Below are 19,200 nucleotides of genomic sequence, written 5' to 3' on the forward strand. Positions count from 1 at the left end.
GACTTTCCCACTTAGATTATGATTCCAGGCTTAGAAGGCTAAAAATGTACAGTCTTGAGCAAAGAAGAGACCGAGGGACATGATTCAGCTGTTTAAATTTATTAAAACGAAAGATGTTACGGGGCTAAAGTTTAGCACTGAAAAAAGGACAAGGGGTCATTGTTTTAAGCTATTTAAATCTCAGGCTAACATGTATGTTAGGAAAAATTATTATTTTAGCAGCGTAGTGGAACCTTGGAACACTTTACCGGAAGAGGTGGTAATGAGCAGGGCCATTGATCTTCACTGTGGATTGTAAATTGACTAGGACCAGTCTAACTGGGCCCAGAGCCTGTTGCTGGTCGTCACTTTTGTATTTGTATTTATTTTGTGAAACCTTTTTGTTGAAAAAATATTTCATGCAGTTTTTTTGTCATTGGGATACTTTCCATTTTAATTATAATGTATGTTGCTGTCTGAATTTCATATTGCGTCTTGTGATGTTACACATGCTTAAGAACATACATCAATGTATCCATTAGAATCTGGTTAATTTTGTAACGAAATAAAAATAATTATGATGTGTATTGAACTTGTTGCATCAGTGACATGCTCTCATGCAGATTTTCTAAAGCTGAATGAAGCGGGTTTTTCCTTTTTTTTTTCCAATGGCCCTCTTAAAGCTATCCACCCTCTTGCTCATTACCCCCTCTTTTGATAAGCAGTTCCAAGTGCCCACGACCCTACTAAAGTAGACATTTTTCCAAATTTCCAGGTTAGCCTGAGATTTGAATAGCTTAAAATAATGACCCCTTGTCCTGCTTTCTGTACAAAAATTTAACCCATTAGCATCTTTCATTTTGATAAATTTAAACAACTGAATCATGTCCCCTCAGACTCTCCTCTGCCCCAGGCTATACGTATTGAGCCTTTTAAGTCTGGTATCATAATCTAAATCTGAAAGTCTCCTTATTAGTCTAGTAGCCCTTATTTGAACCCTTTCAAATAAAGAAATATCTTTCCTGAGATGAGGAGACCAAAATTGTACAACATATTCCAAATGAAGGCTTACCAAACTCCTATATAAAGGAAAGTAACACAACTGAAAATTTTTAAAAAGCTTATTAACTATTGATTTAAAATCTAAATTTTATGCTCCTTCTTGCATCAAAAATTGCACAAAATAGGCTTGCATAACTTGTGCATGATGACCCAAAAACAATGTAATTAATATTTTCAAATCATTAAAGCTTCATAATTTAGAAGAAAATTTTTTGAACATATTATTAATTTAGACAGCAGAAACAAAACAGCAAAGAGATCAAAATAAATTGTTTGTGCATATTGTAATATTTGAGGCAAAATCACTTAAAACTAGTATTGCGTAAAACTTTGATTTTCTCCAGTGCTGTTTTTTGAGTTATGTCACTTTGCTTATCAGGGTGCAATATACTTCAATGTATGCTGAAAATAAATTTTGAGGAAAAAAGGATATTATGTCGAACTCTATTTTTCTGAATTTCAAAACGTTTTTGTATGCAATAAATAAATAAATAAATGAAGGAATAAAAAGCTTTTATTTCTGATCAAAAAGTATTGTATGTATTTCAAAGTATAATTACACTCATTACTTTTATTTTCCTTAATTTAAAATTTTCTTCTAGTTTTCTATTTTTGTATAAATTGATCAAAATTTTAGACTGTGTTACTCATTGTGAAAGTAACTGATAAATTTTGAAATTAAATTGTAAGTGATCAGTAAGTTTCAATCAATTTTCAAAGTCATTTCTGTGTCAATGACTTTTTCTGTTCAAAAGTTGTATGATCAAGTTTTCTCCTGTTAAATTTAAGTAATGCTTAATAAAGTTTTAGTTGGAGTCACTAATTTTGTTATACCACACATTTTTTAAATGAAATTTTTATTCTTGAAAGTAAAATATTAGCATTCTTTCATTTTTCTTAGAGGCAATTTTTTCTTGTAATTTAATAATGATTACTTTCTCACATCTTACGAAAATCAAATGTTTTTCAATCATGGTAATTGATCAGCGTAAAATAGTAAATGAAGACGAAAAGCGGTTGTCGATTTCAGAAAGTGTCATTGCGTTGATCCAGAAGTCGCAATAAGATTGGAGTTTGACTAAGATTTTTAGCGCTGTACTAAAGTTTCTTCAGTACTGGTTTTTTGAGTTATTTATTTTCTTTTTTACATTATTAATCTCCAAAAAATGTTTTTTTGTTGATATTAAGTCTCAGAAGCAAATAAAAATGAATGACGAGCGAGAAAAGATGAAATTATTGAAATTTTTGATTTGTAGATAAAACAAAAAAAAAATAATAACAGGATACGGATGCTGTTATAAAAAAAAGATGACAGCTGATGAAATGGTTAACACACAAGACATTAAAGTTCAGTGCTCATCAAAGCTTCAGCTACATATAGATATTAAATTACTTGACAGTTTAAATTTCGGAAACACTTTTTTTCCTGTTTTTGAGTTTCTGATTCTTTTAGGGGAGGGGATAGCGGATTTCAAATTTGCTTAGGGGCGGTATGGAGCTAAATTCGGCCCTGACTTGAGTTAACATGTTTTGTTTTACTGTTTTTTTGGCATTTTAGTAATTAATAGCTATGTTTCTTGTAAATATTTGGTTTATAGTTGAAATTGTTATGCAATATATACTATATTTATTAATTAAATTTATTAGTCCTTTTTGCATAAGCATAGGAAAGTGAAGCTGTAATTTTTTCATTGGGTAAAAAAATGTCCCCCCCCCCTTTTTTTTTTTTTTAAAACTGGAGTCTTATTGAATATAAACTAAAAATATAGTGAGAAAATTCTCAATGTAAATATACACACTAATATTTAATCCAATGGTAATTTTTGGTAAAAGATTGGTATCAATATTATCCGACTCCTCTGCATTCTTTGCAGAAGGGCGTATGAAGCAGGAATGTCAAGTTAACAGTTTATGGACCATGGTTTGATTTTGCGTTTCCAAGAAATTCATTTCAACTATTTAATAAATTGTTATAAAAAAGAGGGATTTAAGTCAGAATGTTGAGTTAGAATGTAACCACTCTCATCAGTAATTTGTTGTAAATGTCATGCAACAAATCAAGGGAATGAGGAAAGAGGGAAATCGCATATCCTTTTCCAGGAAGAAAAATACCAGATTTAAAAAAGAAAAGTAAGTGTGAAAAATATATATAAATATATTAAAAATACTTCAAAACGTTGTTGAAATTTTAAGTTGAACTATGATATGGTTTTGTAAGATTATTGATATACTTAAAGTAAAAAAAATAAATAAATCAAATGCAGTTGAACTCTGTTAATACGACCATGGTTAATATGAAATGAGGGCTAAAACGAGCACTCTGTTAATTTAGTTTGTTTTTCTATTTAATTACATTAAAAATTTCACGGATGTTACGAAGATGAAAATGAAAGTTTTGGTTAAGATGAATTAAACTTCTGACGTCTTCCGAGGAAAAAAATCTCAATTGAGTGCTTCAATTTTCTTTTTCAGCAATTTTGTATCACTTTGTAAAGCTCTCCCATGTATTCCTTAATCCTGTGAGTAACTTCCAACTCTTTTTCTTTTAGTCATCAAGTAGTGACAGCTATTCTACCTTTTCTGGTTGGCAATGAAAGTTTTAAGTGAAAGTGAAACTGCTGTTAACGAAAGACATTATCCCCCAATTATCCTTTATATCGCCTGCCTCTTCCTAATCTTGAACACACACCCCAAGTTCATACTAACAAGTATGAACTTGGGGGGGGGGGACTTGGGCTCTCTAGGGGTTGGAAAATATTCTCGGATGCATTGAGCTATTGTGGGTAGCCAAGGCCTCTGCTATTCTGAAAGAGTAGAAGCTAATTACACTTGTTTACCTTTGGACAGGTCAGCCTGCTTGAGTATAAACCTGTCTATCTTTTCCTCTTTGTACTACCACCTTCCCCCCATTATTACCTTTCTTGTAATTGGTTCTTCAGTTATCTCTAAAAAAAATGTTACACGGTCAAAATTACTATCCCACTATTTCCGACCCTTCTATTTAATCTCTCTAGAATATCGATAAAGCACGTTATTTCATTCTGAAAATAAGCTTACCTTTTTCTGGTTTGTGCAAGAAAAAAATCTGTTGTATCTATCCTGCCTGGCAGTCCGACGTTTCTGATGAACTGAATGTTGCTTTATTTGGTAGCCCATTACAAACTAAAGACAGCAAGCATAAAAAGGAAAGCACTATCAATTTTTGAAAAGATAGACATTGTAAATGAGTTGCAAATCAATTCTGTTTTAAATTGTACAGGTGCATTTTTTACTTTCCCCCATTTTACTTATTCAAGTTGTTACGAATAACAGTTAATACAAACAAATTCATGAATTTTTTTTGGCACTTGGTATTAACAGGGTTCAACTGTATGTCAATGTTGTTCAAAATTATTGTTATTAATAAATATTTTCCTGTATGATTAATGTTTTAAGTAGCACTAAAGCTTGATTTTTAGATACAAATCTATGTTCTAAAAATTATGTGAAAATTAGTGCAAAATAAATTAAATATCAATTTTCTTTTCAGTTAACTCAATAACACATTCATCAAATTTTGTGATTAAAATAAATCAAATTGTTTAGATAAAAATTATTTCTAATGACTACTAAAGGAAACATACTGGAAGAAAATTTTCAGTATACTGTAAAGTGCTCTGTAATTTTAAATTTGAACAAAATTTGCTATAAGACAAAAGTATGTGGGGCAGACAAATATTAGCATTTTCTTCTACCAATTTATCTTTCAATCATTATAAATTAATCTCAGCTTAAAACACAAAATTTCCATTTAATTTTTTGTGTTGCATCACTGTTTTGTGGTTTTTACAAATAAATTTACCCAAAATATGGTGTAAGGTTAGTAGCATTTCGTTTTTTTTCTTTTTGAAACAAATCTTAATAATGGTGTAAGCCGTTTATCCAAAGGGAGTGGCATTAATATTGACTTGCACCTCTTTGGTATACTGAAAATTTATTTCAAACCTTTGATTCTAGAACTTTTTATGTGTGTTGCATATTTTTATCATCTATTTCAGCTTGTTTCTATTTTAAAAAATGTGTAAGTTAAAAACAAATTTTTGATATTTTTCTTTTATACTTTAGAGCCACACTTTCTAAAATCACTATAAAATCTTTTAAACATTAAGAATACATAAATGCATATAGGTAATTAAGGAATACATTTTAAGTTTTTAAATTAAAATTTCCTTCTTGGGTTATTTTGAAGAAAAGGAAATTTGACATTGATATTGTAGTGGCATGTTAGATTAAGCTTAAAATGTACTTTTTCTTGAGTAAGAATTGTGTGATATGAATTGTAGCTCTGAAGCACATGTTAGGATAATCTTGTGTTTTACCTCATGTAATGTTTTGAGTTATGGAGCACCCCCCCCCCCTCCCTGCCGCCATGAGTTTACTGGATGCCCCAAGACGGCACTGACCTTGACTCCCAAATAGTGTACAGGTTCAAAGGCGCAAAAAAAATAAAATAAATAAAACAAAGACTCATAGGTTTGAGGGCAGAAGGGTGTACGGTCCGCCCTACCCCTCCACGCCCTTTTTCGTAGTTTAAATACCCAAACTGCCACATTCATATAAAAAATGCAGGCTCATTCACCTCGACCCTTATTATTTTCGAATTAGTTTCAAGCCGTCATTGTATTCAATTATTGTTAGCAAACATGGATTTATCTATGTCAAATATTTTTCTATAGCTATTATATAATTTATCTAAATATTTTTATATTACTGTCATGTATGTATGAATTTTATAAATATTATTAGTTTCATGAAAAGTAGATGTAGCTTGTATTTTATTGATAATTTATTTATTATGTTATATTGCTTGTATGTGCTTGTTTTAGCAGCTTTTGTTGTATGTTGCTTGTCCAATGGATTAATATTTGTTTGAAACAAGTTTTGAGTATTTTGCCCCTGCACAATGCCCTGCACTGAATTCATGTTTTTCGTACAAGGTGTGACTATTAAATAATGCAACTGATGCTGTAAAACATTTCCTTTTTAATTTCATACATTTTTAATTGTTATTACCTTCAATATACATCCCACCTCTATCCTTACAACTTTCCATGGAAATCTTTTACTATTCGAAGCAGTGCTGGAAGTCAATCTGTCATCTGCTGTCATCTGTCTCTTCCAAAACTTCAATGACCTCATATCTTCTTCCTTTTAATGCAGATTTCACCTTAGGAAACAGAAGTTGCCTGGAGCAAGATTCGTCAAATAAGGCTGATGGTCTGACACTGGGATGCTGGATTTGGCTAAAAACCCATTGAAAGACAATGCCGAATAAGCTTGTGAATTGTCTTGGTGGAGAACTCATGATTTGTTCTTACACAATTCAGGTCGTACAGTTTGAAAAATCGCACACATACTTAATCGTCAGTCAGATCAAATCAGATTACCTATTACCGGCTGTTTTGATATTGTCATCTGTTTCTGACATTGAAAGACAACCCAGGCGTAAATCTTCTAGACCAGCGTTTCTTTATTTCTTTTATTAGTGGAACCCTTTTTAATGCTCACTTTTTTTGCGGAAATCCTGGTTTTTTGTCACCAGTTTGCAGTTGCGTAGCGAGGATTCTGGTTTAGAGGGGACCCAGGTTCTTACCTGAAACTGATTATCATATTAACTATTTATCATTAAATCGCTAATTAGATTGATTTCATTAATTATTGATAATTTCAGTTATTATTTGTTTTCATAAAACATCAATGCACTCCTCTTTGTAACTCTGAGTATTTTTAAAGGCGAAAATAGTCTCAGAATTTGTGTATGAATTTTATGATTAAAAGATTTTTTTCAATTAGGAAAAGAAATACTTACCTACAATAGTATTAATAATTCACTTAAATTTACACAGAAAAGTTTTTAAACCTTAAAAATTAAAATGTCTTAAATCTTTCGACAATTTTTTAGTTATTTATAAATCACGGACTTGTAGATGTTGCTATACGTTGACGTCAGACAGAGTTAGGATATACAGACGCCTTTGACCAATGCAGGGATACAGGGAGAGTATCTAGTAACTAGAGCAGAGTATAAGAAATTGATGTCAAAAATCATAATTTTAGGCAATGAATACTTGGTAATGTTGTGGAAAAGGGGTTTGGTTTGCACTCCCAAAAATTTTTTAATGTTGAAATCACTTTTAAAATATCTTTGGTGATATAAAGGGATTAAAAGCTTCTTCTGGAAATGTTTCGAAATAGAAGTTTTTTAAACGCATTGTTAGGTTATCTTTGTAGACATTGAGTGAGAAGGAGGTGTTTTAGGATTGATTCTTTAAGGCACAATCTAAGATGTTTTTTGACATTCTAAAATTTGCATTGTTTTAGGCAACAAATAAAATTTTTCTTATAGTAACAAACTCTGATGAGAAACACCGCTCAGATTAGTACGGTAAACGTGGGCTACTTTAGCCCAGATTTTGGAACTTTTCTGATTCTTTTCTCAATAATGTTTCTATTCATATTTCCAAGCTGTGGAAACTTGTTTTACGCATCTAGAGATCTCTTAATTTAATTTTTGAATAGGGATCAGTTTATTTCCAAGTATTTTTACCCTTTTATATTGGGTTTTATTTGGACCAATGTTACCCTTGCTTTTGGGTTACTTTGACTCAAAGTGGTTTTCCCTATTTAAAATCATTGTAGAACTATCGAGAGAAAGAAAGAAGTTTGCTCATAGAGAAAAATATTTATTTGAAAGAAAAATAGATTTTTTTACAAGAGTTTTGAGTCACACATACTTGTTTAAAGGAAAATTAACTTTTTTTTTCGAATGTGTGTGCAGACCTAGTTATTGTCTCAGAAACTGCCGACGGAGAAATGTCATATTTTCATCAGTGTTGTAGGTTAAATAATTTTATTAAAATAACACCGCTCTTAAAACAGGCTCCTAAATTTTTGGTCACTTCTAAAACTTTTTGGGGCATCCATTTTGCTCTCAACATTCGCTCTTTATTCTCTCGTATGAACAGCTATCTTTAGAAACCTCAGCTCAATCCATTCTACAATAATAAAATTCTGTGAACTTTTCAACAAATAAAAAAATATTTGTAAAAAGTAGATGCAGCTGGATAAACCTTTTTCTAAACCTCCTGCAGCTTTTAATTCCTCTTCATCTTCCACAATGAAAGCCATGCAACTGAGCCCTGATGACTTGAATCTGCCATCTCTCCCTCTATCAGTTACCGAGAATTCCAGGTTTTTCTTGCATTTTTCCTGTTTAGAGCCTTTTAGTTTTAGCTATTCTTTACTTTTTCAAATCTCTCTGTCGGATTTTTTCACGTTTTTATGTTGGGTCAAAGTAGATTGTAATTTTTAGGTTAAGATATATATTGTCATTGTCAATTAAAAAAAAAACCTGAACAGAAATGAGTAATCTAACTATACTATGGCATAGAGTATTTAATAGTGCCCATAAATAGGTACTTGAAAAACTCTTAGCTGATGTAGAACTGCTTCTACGTGGAGAAGCTTGAGAGGTTATGAAGGCATATGTTAGCACAAGGAACTTGGAACCACTAGTGTTGCTTCTTGGGCAGAGCTATAGAACTGCCTGTTAGCATAATTGAGTGCTTGGGGATGGTCTCTAGTGGAATCTGTCAAAATATTTGAAACAATTACGCCCGGAATGTTGACACAGAACAATGTATCTTTTTCTCCATTTGGACCAAAGAAGGATCCTTGGGCCGAAGTAGCACACGTTTACGGTACATGAAAGTAAAAGTAAATTTATTTTTAATTTTGAAAAAGTGTCAGTTTTATTGATTTTTTAAAGAACAAATTTGAAAGGTGTGAAAAGCAAACATGCAAGTCTCATGGAACCCTTGAGAGAGCTCTGCAGAACCCTGAGGTTCCGGGGGAACACAATTTAAGAAACGCTGGTCTAGACTGTTTTCTCAGCTATCTTAAAAGCGCTTAAACCATTCAAAGACTCTTGTACAGGATGAACATTCATTGTCATACTTCTCTTGCAATAAATTATAAGTTTCAGCAGCGGTTTTTCCAAGTTTCGTGTGAAATTTTACAATTCATTGCTCTACTGCTATGCTTCACTTTTCCATGGGAAAAAAACCTCTAATGGAAATGTAGGCTGTGGCTGTAAGGATTTGTTTACATAAGTAAGTGACGCTGCATTTGGAAAAGAAGGCTTAACAATTACATGTGTTGGTTACCGCAAACACACTTCTTTGGTTGCAGCACTAGTCCAGTTATTAAGCAGCCACATCTCCTATTCTGACTATTTCTTAAAACTCTTATCTTTACCTTTTTACTTTTGAAATGCAGTATTTTTCATTGATTTCACAATGCTTGACTTAACACTGGTTCTTTTCTGTTTTATTTCATTATGTTCATGTTTATTGATGGAAATTTTCTACTTTGCAGATAATATTGCACCGTCAAACCTTCTTTATTCATGCCATGAAGTATCTCATCCTCAGGGATCAAGTCGGATGTATGACCTTACTGTTGAGAGATCACATTACTGTGACATTTGCTCAAAATATTTCAAGCAGCGTCGTTATCTTCTACGGCACTTACTGATTCATTCTACCAAGAGTAAATTCCAATGTGCCTATTGCTACAAGACCTTTAATCGCAAAGATAATTTACAGACTCATTTAAGAGTTCGTCATTCATATGAAGTGTAATTTAATTCATGTGCCATTGATCAGCAAATTTAATAAAATGTTCTATGCTGTGTGCAACAAAGCTGTTAAGTCGCAAAGGTAATTTAACTATGGAAAACTTGACATGCATATATTGTGTGATGTAACTCATGTGTAATTGATCTATCAGTTGTTTTAATAAAATATTTTGGAGAAAATTCCTCTGTTTCTCTTGTATTTGAATGAAAATTCACTGTTTAGTATAGGCAAAAATGGTGACTGCATTTGTCCAGTATTAAAAAACAATCGTATGTAACCTAAGAAAAAACTGGATTATCGTTTCACTGATAAAATTGCTGTTTGTTTAAATTTTTCACTGCAGGCTCATTTATAGTATTTTTTTCCTTTTCAATTTCTAGTTCATACTTTTTTCCGCTGAATTGCTTTGGCTTAGGTGAATTAAAATTGTTTCAGTTGAAGTTTTTTTTTTTCTTTTTATTGCATTTAAATATCATAATAGTTATTTAATTCTTTTTATTTATTTTATTTTTATTTTGTTGGCATGCATATTACTTGATTTGTAAAAACATATTATTTACTGTCATTTATATTGAATTTTAAATTTTTTAAAATTTAATTTAAATAAATGTTAAATGTGTCATTAATCATTCCATTATGTTTTTATCTTTTTGTTGTTATTTTGTTAAAGTGCATATTATAAGATATTTTGATATTTTTTAAATTGCAATATTTAGACAATGTTTTAAAAGAAATGATCTTATTTGCAATATGTTTTCTTAATTTTTGGTTTAGCTCATGACATGACACATACATTCTTTTACTGTTATCTACTTACAAACGCAATGACCAGCAACACCCTATAGGCCCCACTATTCTGGGTCCTAGTTAATTTGTCAATGCCCAATGATGATGTCTTCAAACTATTATCACATTTGCAATTGACAACTGATTCTGGTAAACTATTTCGAATACCTACAACCATACAGTCAAACCTCATTATTCTATCATCTTTTGAACTGTCCAAAAAAGTCGTCATAAGCAGATTAAAATCTTTTACAGAATAACTTTAAGATACAGTACTGACAAATAACTTGCTAGGAAACCATACTATGTGAAAAAAATTCTAAAGAAGTAGCAATAAAAAAGGCTTAGTAAAGCATGTTTTTGGATACATAAATTATTTACCCTCGTGTCCCCACTATTGAGCTATGAGGTCTCAACTTCTGACCAACTCAACTTCTGATATTTTGAGAAAAGTCTCTGAACTTTGGTAGTTTCAGTAAGAGATGGAAGGACATCATTTGCAGATGGATGTCTTCTCACGGGCAGATGGTAAAGTTCCAAGGTACCTTCCATTTCTCGTCAAGCTTTTGAATTTGGCACTCTTCTTTTATTTCGGCAGACTTTAATACCTTGTCTCTCGATAAGGGGGGGGGGGGGGGTGACAAGGTCAATTATTTTAGGTTTCAAAACCAATCTCATTAGGCTCTTTCGATTTCTGCCTATTAAAATTTTTTTTCATTGATACACTAGTCACAAGATTATGTGGTTAGAACAAAAGTACAAATTAAGTAAATTTAGCAATTCAATATTTTATATTATAATTGAATTTTGGTAAGCAGTCTTGAAACTGAGCTAGTATTAATGTTTCACCGATATACTTAGGGCTCTGCACTAAAATATATTTTTTCACTTTTGAACTTTTCTTATAGGAAACTTCTCACAATTTTCACTCCATCTGTGCCCAGAGTGTTCATATTCCACTCCACGTAAGGTAGATATGTGCAGGCACATGCGCACACACTCCGGGGGAACGCCCTTACCATTGCCATGCCTGCCCCAAGTCCTTTAAAACTACATCATCACCCTTACTCGCCACTTATCCATACACACAGAAGAGCGTGACTTCCAATGTGCTGAATGCAATAAAACGTTTAATCACAAAGGACATTTACAGCATCATTACATGTCACATCATACACTTTCCATGTAAATCAATTTATCTGTAATTGATCATTGTGTTTTCATGCACCATTTGTCATAGCCTATTTTCTACTTTTCTTCTGTTCAATCGTATCCAAAATAATGATTGTACGGTAGTAGTGCAATAAAAAAAAATTTTTTTTAAACATGTTGCACTGTTTTTAATGTTAAATTACTAATTTAAAACTTTCTCAACTAGTCCTCATATTTTTGTGTTTTACTCAAATACATTCAATTTTTTTGAAAATTGATCTTCAATCAAATGATTGAATCTTTAGTTTTTCTAAATATAGGAGGAAAAGATTTCTAAATGTTGAGGGGTATGTTTGTATTTTTATAATTTTGCAAGTTAAAAATAAGTACATATAGATTTATCAATGTATTATATTTCTTATCAATTTGAAATTAAAGGCATTTATTATATATATATATATATATATAATAAATTGTTTTCTTGTTTAAAGCATGTTTAATGCCATTTCTTAAAATAATTGAACTTAATTAAAAATAAAAGAAAAAAATGAAAAGGAATTAAGCAAATGTGTGCTTTAGCAATTTGCTTACCTCTTTTTGAATTAAAATATTATAGTTATGTATGTTTTTCAGTCAGACTATTGTTATTATAAAAATTCTTGTTTATTACTACTACCAGTAAGTCAAAGTACTACTACTATTACTAGCAGTAAGTCAAAGTTAAGTTCTGACCTGCATTTTCTTTCCAAATTTTAAAACTTGATCAATTAAATAAATGCTTTGGCACTTTGTGAAAATAAGGTACTTATCAGTTTTAAGGTCCCGCATTGATTATGGTTTTCCAAATTGTTCGCCACATAAATGAATCAATTACAAGTACCCAGGACCCACAAAAGCCCCTAGTCAGAATGTAGGGACCGACCCTGTTGGAGGCACATCAAGGTACCAGAGTAACATGTTTTCTAAGATTTTTAAAATCTATTACTCTGTAAACTATGCTCTCCTATAGGATTATTGGTTGAAGGGACCGACTTTGGCTCTCGGTGGCGCTGAATATTCCTTATGTTGTGTTGGTAATTAATACATTTACTTTATGAGACAAAAAATTTAAACAATGAGTTGAAACTTAATTTAATGTTATTAAAAGACAGATAAAGCAAATTATGATCAACATTTCCAATGCCATAAGTATGCAAATTTACATGACGGATATATATATATATATATATATATATATATATATTAACTGAAGTTCAACAATATAAAAATTGAGGGATGCATAATTTGATTGAGCGACTATTGATAGCAGTTTTAACATAGAAAACTAAGCACCAGCTATTCAGAGTCAATAAAATTGCTTTGATCACGTTTATTCAATGATGGAAAAATTTCTTGACCACCTTAGCATGGTACCCTTTAGCTGATACGTACTGAAAATAGATGAAATTCATTATATGTTTATGGCACTGCAAAAGTACAATGATTGCATCTAATATGTTTGAATTTTTTTTATTTTATATATTGATTTTTCTGTGATATAATCACAAAACTTCCTCTAGATTTTTTTTCTCTCAAAAGTTTTAATCACTCTTTATTGACATTGCAGGTTGAGGAAGTCAGCAGCCTGATGTTTAAGAATAAAGATTTTAAAGTTTAAATTCTTAACTTAAAAATCTAATTTAAAAAAAAACACATTAAGATAAAATTTACAGGTCTAATTTCTTGTATGTTGCTCATTCCATTTCCCTTGTTGTGGCTTTGTTTTGCATATATTTGCACTTTGTTCCCAGGTTTTTTTTTTTTTTTTTCAATTGTGATATACTTGAATGTAAGGAACCATTATATATCTCAAAATAAGAACTTATAAACTTCCAAAAAAATTTTTTTTTATTTGAGAAATAATGATTTGTGCATGTTGCGTGTGTGACCATAAGATCTTGCCCGCAACACATACAAATCATTACTTTTTAAATATGAGAAAACTTTTTAAAAGTTGATTTTTCATAATTTCAGGAATAAAGAAAAAAAATATATGCATAAAAATGTCTGATTCATCAAATGGATTGAGCAATATAAGTGAAATCATATTGATGAACTCAAAATTGGACCCCGAGTGACTCAAGTAGAAAGAACACAAATTGATTGATTTTCAAATTCAATATCTTCAAAACTACTATTTTCATCTATTAATGTTTCATATCAGGTTTTGCTATAGAATAGTTTTTGATCCATGATAGCTTAAATGCTGACGGCAGAAATTATTGTTTTTCGGAAAAAAATAAATTTATCAGCTTTGTATTTTCAATGTTATACAATACATGACCAAATCATCATGGTTTAAATCTCGCTGTTTGTGTTTATAAAGCTTGAACTTACTTTTTACAAAATCAATATTTTGTCTTTTGAGTTTTAGTTGGCAATGTCAAAGCTAAGCTTTGACAATATTTAATTTAGATAAAGACATCATCATCATAACTGACTAAAAACCCAGTTATGGGCCAATGCTTTCCTTTGAAGATTTTTCCATAATGGCTTCTGATTAATCTTTGATTTTCAGTTCCTGGTATTTATAGCGAGAAAATCATATTCTACCGAATCAGCCCATCTCAACTGCAGTCTCCCCCCCCCCCCCTTCTGGTTCCAATTGCTCCAAAAAGCAATACCTTTTTTATTATGCTGTCAACGTGCATTCAGATCACATGGGTCATCCAGTTCATTTTACTTTCTGTAATATATTTAATGTCTGGTTGTTTATATATACTAAATATAGTGAAATTCTGTTACAATGAAGGTCAAGGGACTGCAAATTTTGTTTCTTGTAATGGAAGCTATTTTGTAATGGAATTCTAGCAATGTAATAAAAATTAAATCAAGACTTAAAATTTATATCTTTGAAATAGGTATTTTGTTTCGTTGGTATTCGTTGTAATGGGGTTTCTTTTATTCAAAATGGAATCTTCTTCTCCAATTACCATTTTATACCATGCATAAGAGATGAAAATGTAACTGTTAAAATTATATAACCAGCAATAAGAATTGCATGCATATATTTTGAGATTATACCAGCAATCCCCTTCTTTTACTGCAAAAAAGCATTTGTCCATGTCCAATAAAAACATTTGTCAGACGTCTTTTAATGAATAAGTTAATTTTCCTGCATTCAAAAAGAGGTTTCTCGTAGCATCAAATGACCAAATACAGGTCCGTAGTTTTGTTGCTTTTAGTGCAATTTTACCATTGTTATAATGTTTTTAGCTTCACAACTGCACAAGTTAAAACTTTTGAATTGTAAGCTAGTGATGTTTAAAATAATGCACCATTATATTTGTTGCTGTGAACTGCAATATTTTCATTTTGTGCTTTATTTATTTGTAGAGATCGTCCCACAAATTCTGCTTCATTTGTGCCCTAAATGTCCATATACTACTACATTTCCAGAACGTTTGACGACACACATGCGCATTCACTCTGGGGAGCGCCCTTATGAATGCAACCTGTGCCCTATGTCTTTCAAGCAGTCTCATCATCTTACTCAGCACTTGCAAACCCATACAGAAGAGCGCAACTTTCAATGCTCTGAGTGCAAAAAAACTTATTCTCGTAAAGACAGTTTGAAGAGGCATTTTCATACTCAGCATTCATCTACATAACTCAGTTCATGTATACTACTGTGGGAAGGTAAGGGGCAGGATTTTCAAATTTCTATTTTATTTATTTGTTTTCAAAATTTTTTTTGATGTACGTGCGTCCCTCGTATAACACTATACTGGTACAGCATGGTTTCGATATTACATGGTACCAAATTTGCGATTATAACGCCGTTTTGATATTAGGCGGTACGAAACTTGAATTTAATGTAAATTGACAAGTTTGATATTAAATAGTACTATTTATTCTCTTTATGTAACAAGGTCACAAAAATGTTAATGAAGTCATGAAAAAGTCATGGAATTTTTTCATCCAAATAAGAGTATGAACCGTTTTTATGAAACTTGGTTTCGATACAACATGGTACACATCCCTTGATTTACATTATTTCTAAGTCTCGTATGACACAGTTTCGATATAACGCAATACATATTGACATGATTTTTACTATTTACATAATTAATTAGTGTGAAAAAAGAGTTTAAAAGTTATTTTTAAAAAAAGTTGTGTACAACACGTTTTTAATATTACACGGCATGAATTAACCGTGTTATACAAGAGACTCCTGTATTGTACTTAAGCTTTATTGTACAAGCTTTCTTATTTGGTTTTTGCTGAAAATCAAGCAGGATGAAACGTCAAATTTCAGCATTTCCATATTCTTAGTATGGAATCCAAAATGCGTTTTTTCAACTGTCTGAAAAAACTCATTTTTGCAAGTAGGGGAGACTGGGGATACTTGATCCCTAGGGATACATGATCCCATAGCCAAAAATGTACCAAAATCATTAAGTAGAGATTTGAAACCTGACAATTATATTAAAGTTATACTTGTAAATAAAAACTGGCAACATTTTGTTTTTTTTCAGTCATTTTGTTTTAGCTCAAGAAATGATCGTCTAAATGTGTCAAGGGAAACCTTTTTTTTGGAAAGCATTCCGAAGTTTACATTATCTGTTAAATACAACTTTTTAAAAAAAATCCGAATTGTAATATTAAAGTATAGACAGTCTTTAATAATTGAGACATATTTTTAGTAAATTGCCACTGATTGTTAATAATAGAACAAATATGTTTATGAAAATTGCCTATTTAGGCATACTTGATCCCTTCGTATAGAAGGATATATGATCCCGGGAATCAAGTATCCATATGTCAATATAAACATAATGAAAACAATATAAATGTTGTTTACTTAGTAGCCATTAACTGTAAACATTCAAAACCATGTTAACATAATAAAGTTTATCACAGTTTGAGTGATAGATTTGAACAATCATTACAGTAAATATGCTAAACAATTAAAAAAAGAGTTTGCACTTGTAACCCACATAACAACTCAACATCTAAATGTAAACTAACTCTACTGATAAATTATGTTCTGATCAGCCAAATGAGCTTGAACAAATTGGAATAGATGTCAAATCTTTGTTTGAAAGAAAAAAAAAAGATTTTGCTATAGATAGCTTTACAATAAAAAAGTGAGTTGCCCATTATGTACAACCATTAGCGGATAAAATGCAAAGTTGGATCTCTAGAGTTTGAAATAAGATTTCTGAAGTGAAAAGGAAATATGCTCAGGGTTCGTACGCTCCTTCAAAACTCCTCCAATACTCCTTCATTTAGGATTTTTTTTTTTTTTTTTGAAGGGCCCTTCAAACTCCTTCATTTTGATTTGAACTCCTTCAAAACTCCTTTTTTTTAATTCAATACTACATAATCTTCCTCTATGACATTAACTTGAACTACTTCGACCAACAACTAACTTTGTCACAAGGGCAATTTTGATAGTGCTATTTAATTAATTAGTCTATGATTTAATTTTGAAAAATAATTTTCACATTGGTTTTTAAAGAAATTCAATATTTTTTCATTTTTCTCCAATTTTTTAATATCGGAAAGGAGCGGTTAAATGCTCATTAAAATCAATGAAACATTTTATGGGCTCGAACTGGCTCATTATATAACATTTTCGGTGCATTCCAGCAAAATATTTGGAATTTAGTTTTAAAAAAAAAATTTCGACAAAAATTCATTTTTCTCTTTTTTTTTCGGTTTTTCAGTGTCAAATAGCGCCGGCTAGATATTTTTTAATATCCAAGAAATTTTTTGTGAGTGCTAACTAGCTCACTATGCAACTTTTGCGCGCTATCCAAAAACTGATTTCGAAAAAAAAAAATTTCGGCTTATTTCGGCCCACCCTACTGTACACATCCAGTTGGGGTGAATGGACCTTTAAGAACTACAACAAACGAATTGTTTGCATTTGACTTTTCAGGCTTTGAAATCATATAAGCTAGACTTTCTTTTTTATAAGTACACTGATACTTACATTTTCTTCCATCTTTCTAAAAATTAATTCAACTAACGAAACTCTTAATTTTATTATTGCAAGACAAGAAGCAAATAAGATGATTTTCGTGCTTGTCATCCTATTTTTATTTGTTGTAATTTTAACTTCATTACGCTACTTAAAAAAAATTGTTAGTTTTATTTATAAAATATAGTGTTTTATTCACAACTGTATTGGATAATAAGTAACTGATCAAAAGCACCATAAGTTCATGAAAGTTGTGTACATTTTTTTAAAACAAATATCTAGTGAAATTTGAAACTATGTTATTTTGTAAGACTTACTTTATAGTTACATTGTTATAATCTAATAAAGAAAATTAGAAATGGTGTTATTTTTTAGAAACATTATGTGGAAAACTAAAATCCATAAATAAATTGCTGATCTAATGAAAAGTCTATGTATTTTCTCAGTGGGATCAAGTATCCCCCATGAAGGGATCATGTATCCCTTGATGTGGGAATACAGGATCCCTTTAAGAAATTTTTGGGTTTTTTTAAAAACCAAAACACTTTGTTTAATTTCAACTCAAAAAAATACTGTCAGATAGAGGAAGAAATTACCTTTGTTCATGTACCTTTTGAAAAAAAAACCTGATAATGTGCAAAAAAAAAAAAAAAAAATTGAAAACTAAAGTGGGTATCAGGTATTCCCTATCTCCCCTACTGCCCTTTCCATTGGTTGGAAAAACTACATTTTTTTTGTAGCGAACTACAACTACAACTACTTTGTTACAAATGTAGTTAACTACAGCTACAACTACTTTTTTCAAAATGTAGTAACTACAAACTACTTTTGAAATGTAGTCGCTATTCGCTACTTTCCAAAAAATAAGCAAATAAAAAGCATGCACAACAGGCTGTCACTCAAAAAATGAAAGTCAATTCTTAAAGTCGCATACTCTCTTGTATTTTTCCTCTTGTGTCAAAACAATCGTGAAAAAAAGTTTCATATAATTTGCACAAAAGCAACAATCCGTGCTGACTTGCACCTGAATGTGTAAAACAGTATACTTGTATGCTAGGACAAATCGCAAAAAAAAAAAAAAAAATGTTTTTTAGAAACACGAAATTTCTGTTGGGAAACGTTGCCCCTGTACCTAACACCCCACATGTACCACAAGAACATTTATTCAAATTTAAAAACATTTAGATATGCCACACTTGACCTAAAATTTATAATTTTATTTTAAAAAGTGATTTTTTTTCAGTTATCTTTTAAAAAATTACATATGAATTTAAATAGAATATCGAGTTCAAAAATTAATAACGAACACATTTACAGATCAACAAGTACAAACGAATAATAAAAAAATAATATATTTTAAATGAAAAATTTAACTCAACCTGGAAAAAAACCAGATCTTTGAGTACTATGTGGGAGATTAAAAATTGCAGGAAAACAAACATTTCTATTTAACGCTAATTACCTACTTTTCTACTTTACTGTTTATATTTTTCAGCTTGATAATTTCGTAAAATTTTACATTTCTGAAAATATGTATCAAAAGCTTAATTTTTTGAAGGAAATTATAAATGTTAG

At 30.8% G+C, this 19,200-nt stretch overlaps 1 protein-coding gene across 1 annotated transcript in view; it reads left to right on the forward strand.

Annotated features, from left to right (window-relative positions):
• Window positions 1–15,307, forward strand: part of LOC129219864 (zinc finger protein 813-like) — a 31,196-nt gene extending 15,889 nt beyond the window's left edge. Inside the window, exons 4-7 of the mRNA XM_054854176.1 lie at window positions 1,644–1,699; window positions 9,457–9,716; window positions 12,667–12,730; window positions 15,033–15,307. Coding sequence (XP_054710151.1) covers window positions 1,644–1,699; window positions 9,457–9,716; window positions 12,667–12,730; window positions 15,033–15,307 — 655 coding nt within the window. The remainder of the gene's footprint in view (window positions 1–1,643; window positions 1,700–9,456; window positions 9,717–12,666; window positions 12,731–15,032) is intronic.
• Window positions 15,308–19,200: the final 3,893 nt, after the last annotated feature.

The sequence above is a fragment of the Uloborus diversus genome, chromosome 4, assembly GCF_026930045.1.
Source record: "Uloborus diversus isolate 005 chromosome 4, Udiv.v.3.1, whole genome shotgun sequence".
Lineage (NCBI taxonomy): Eukaryota > Metazoa > Arthropoda > Arachnida > Araneae > Uloboridae > Uloborus > Uloborus diversus.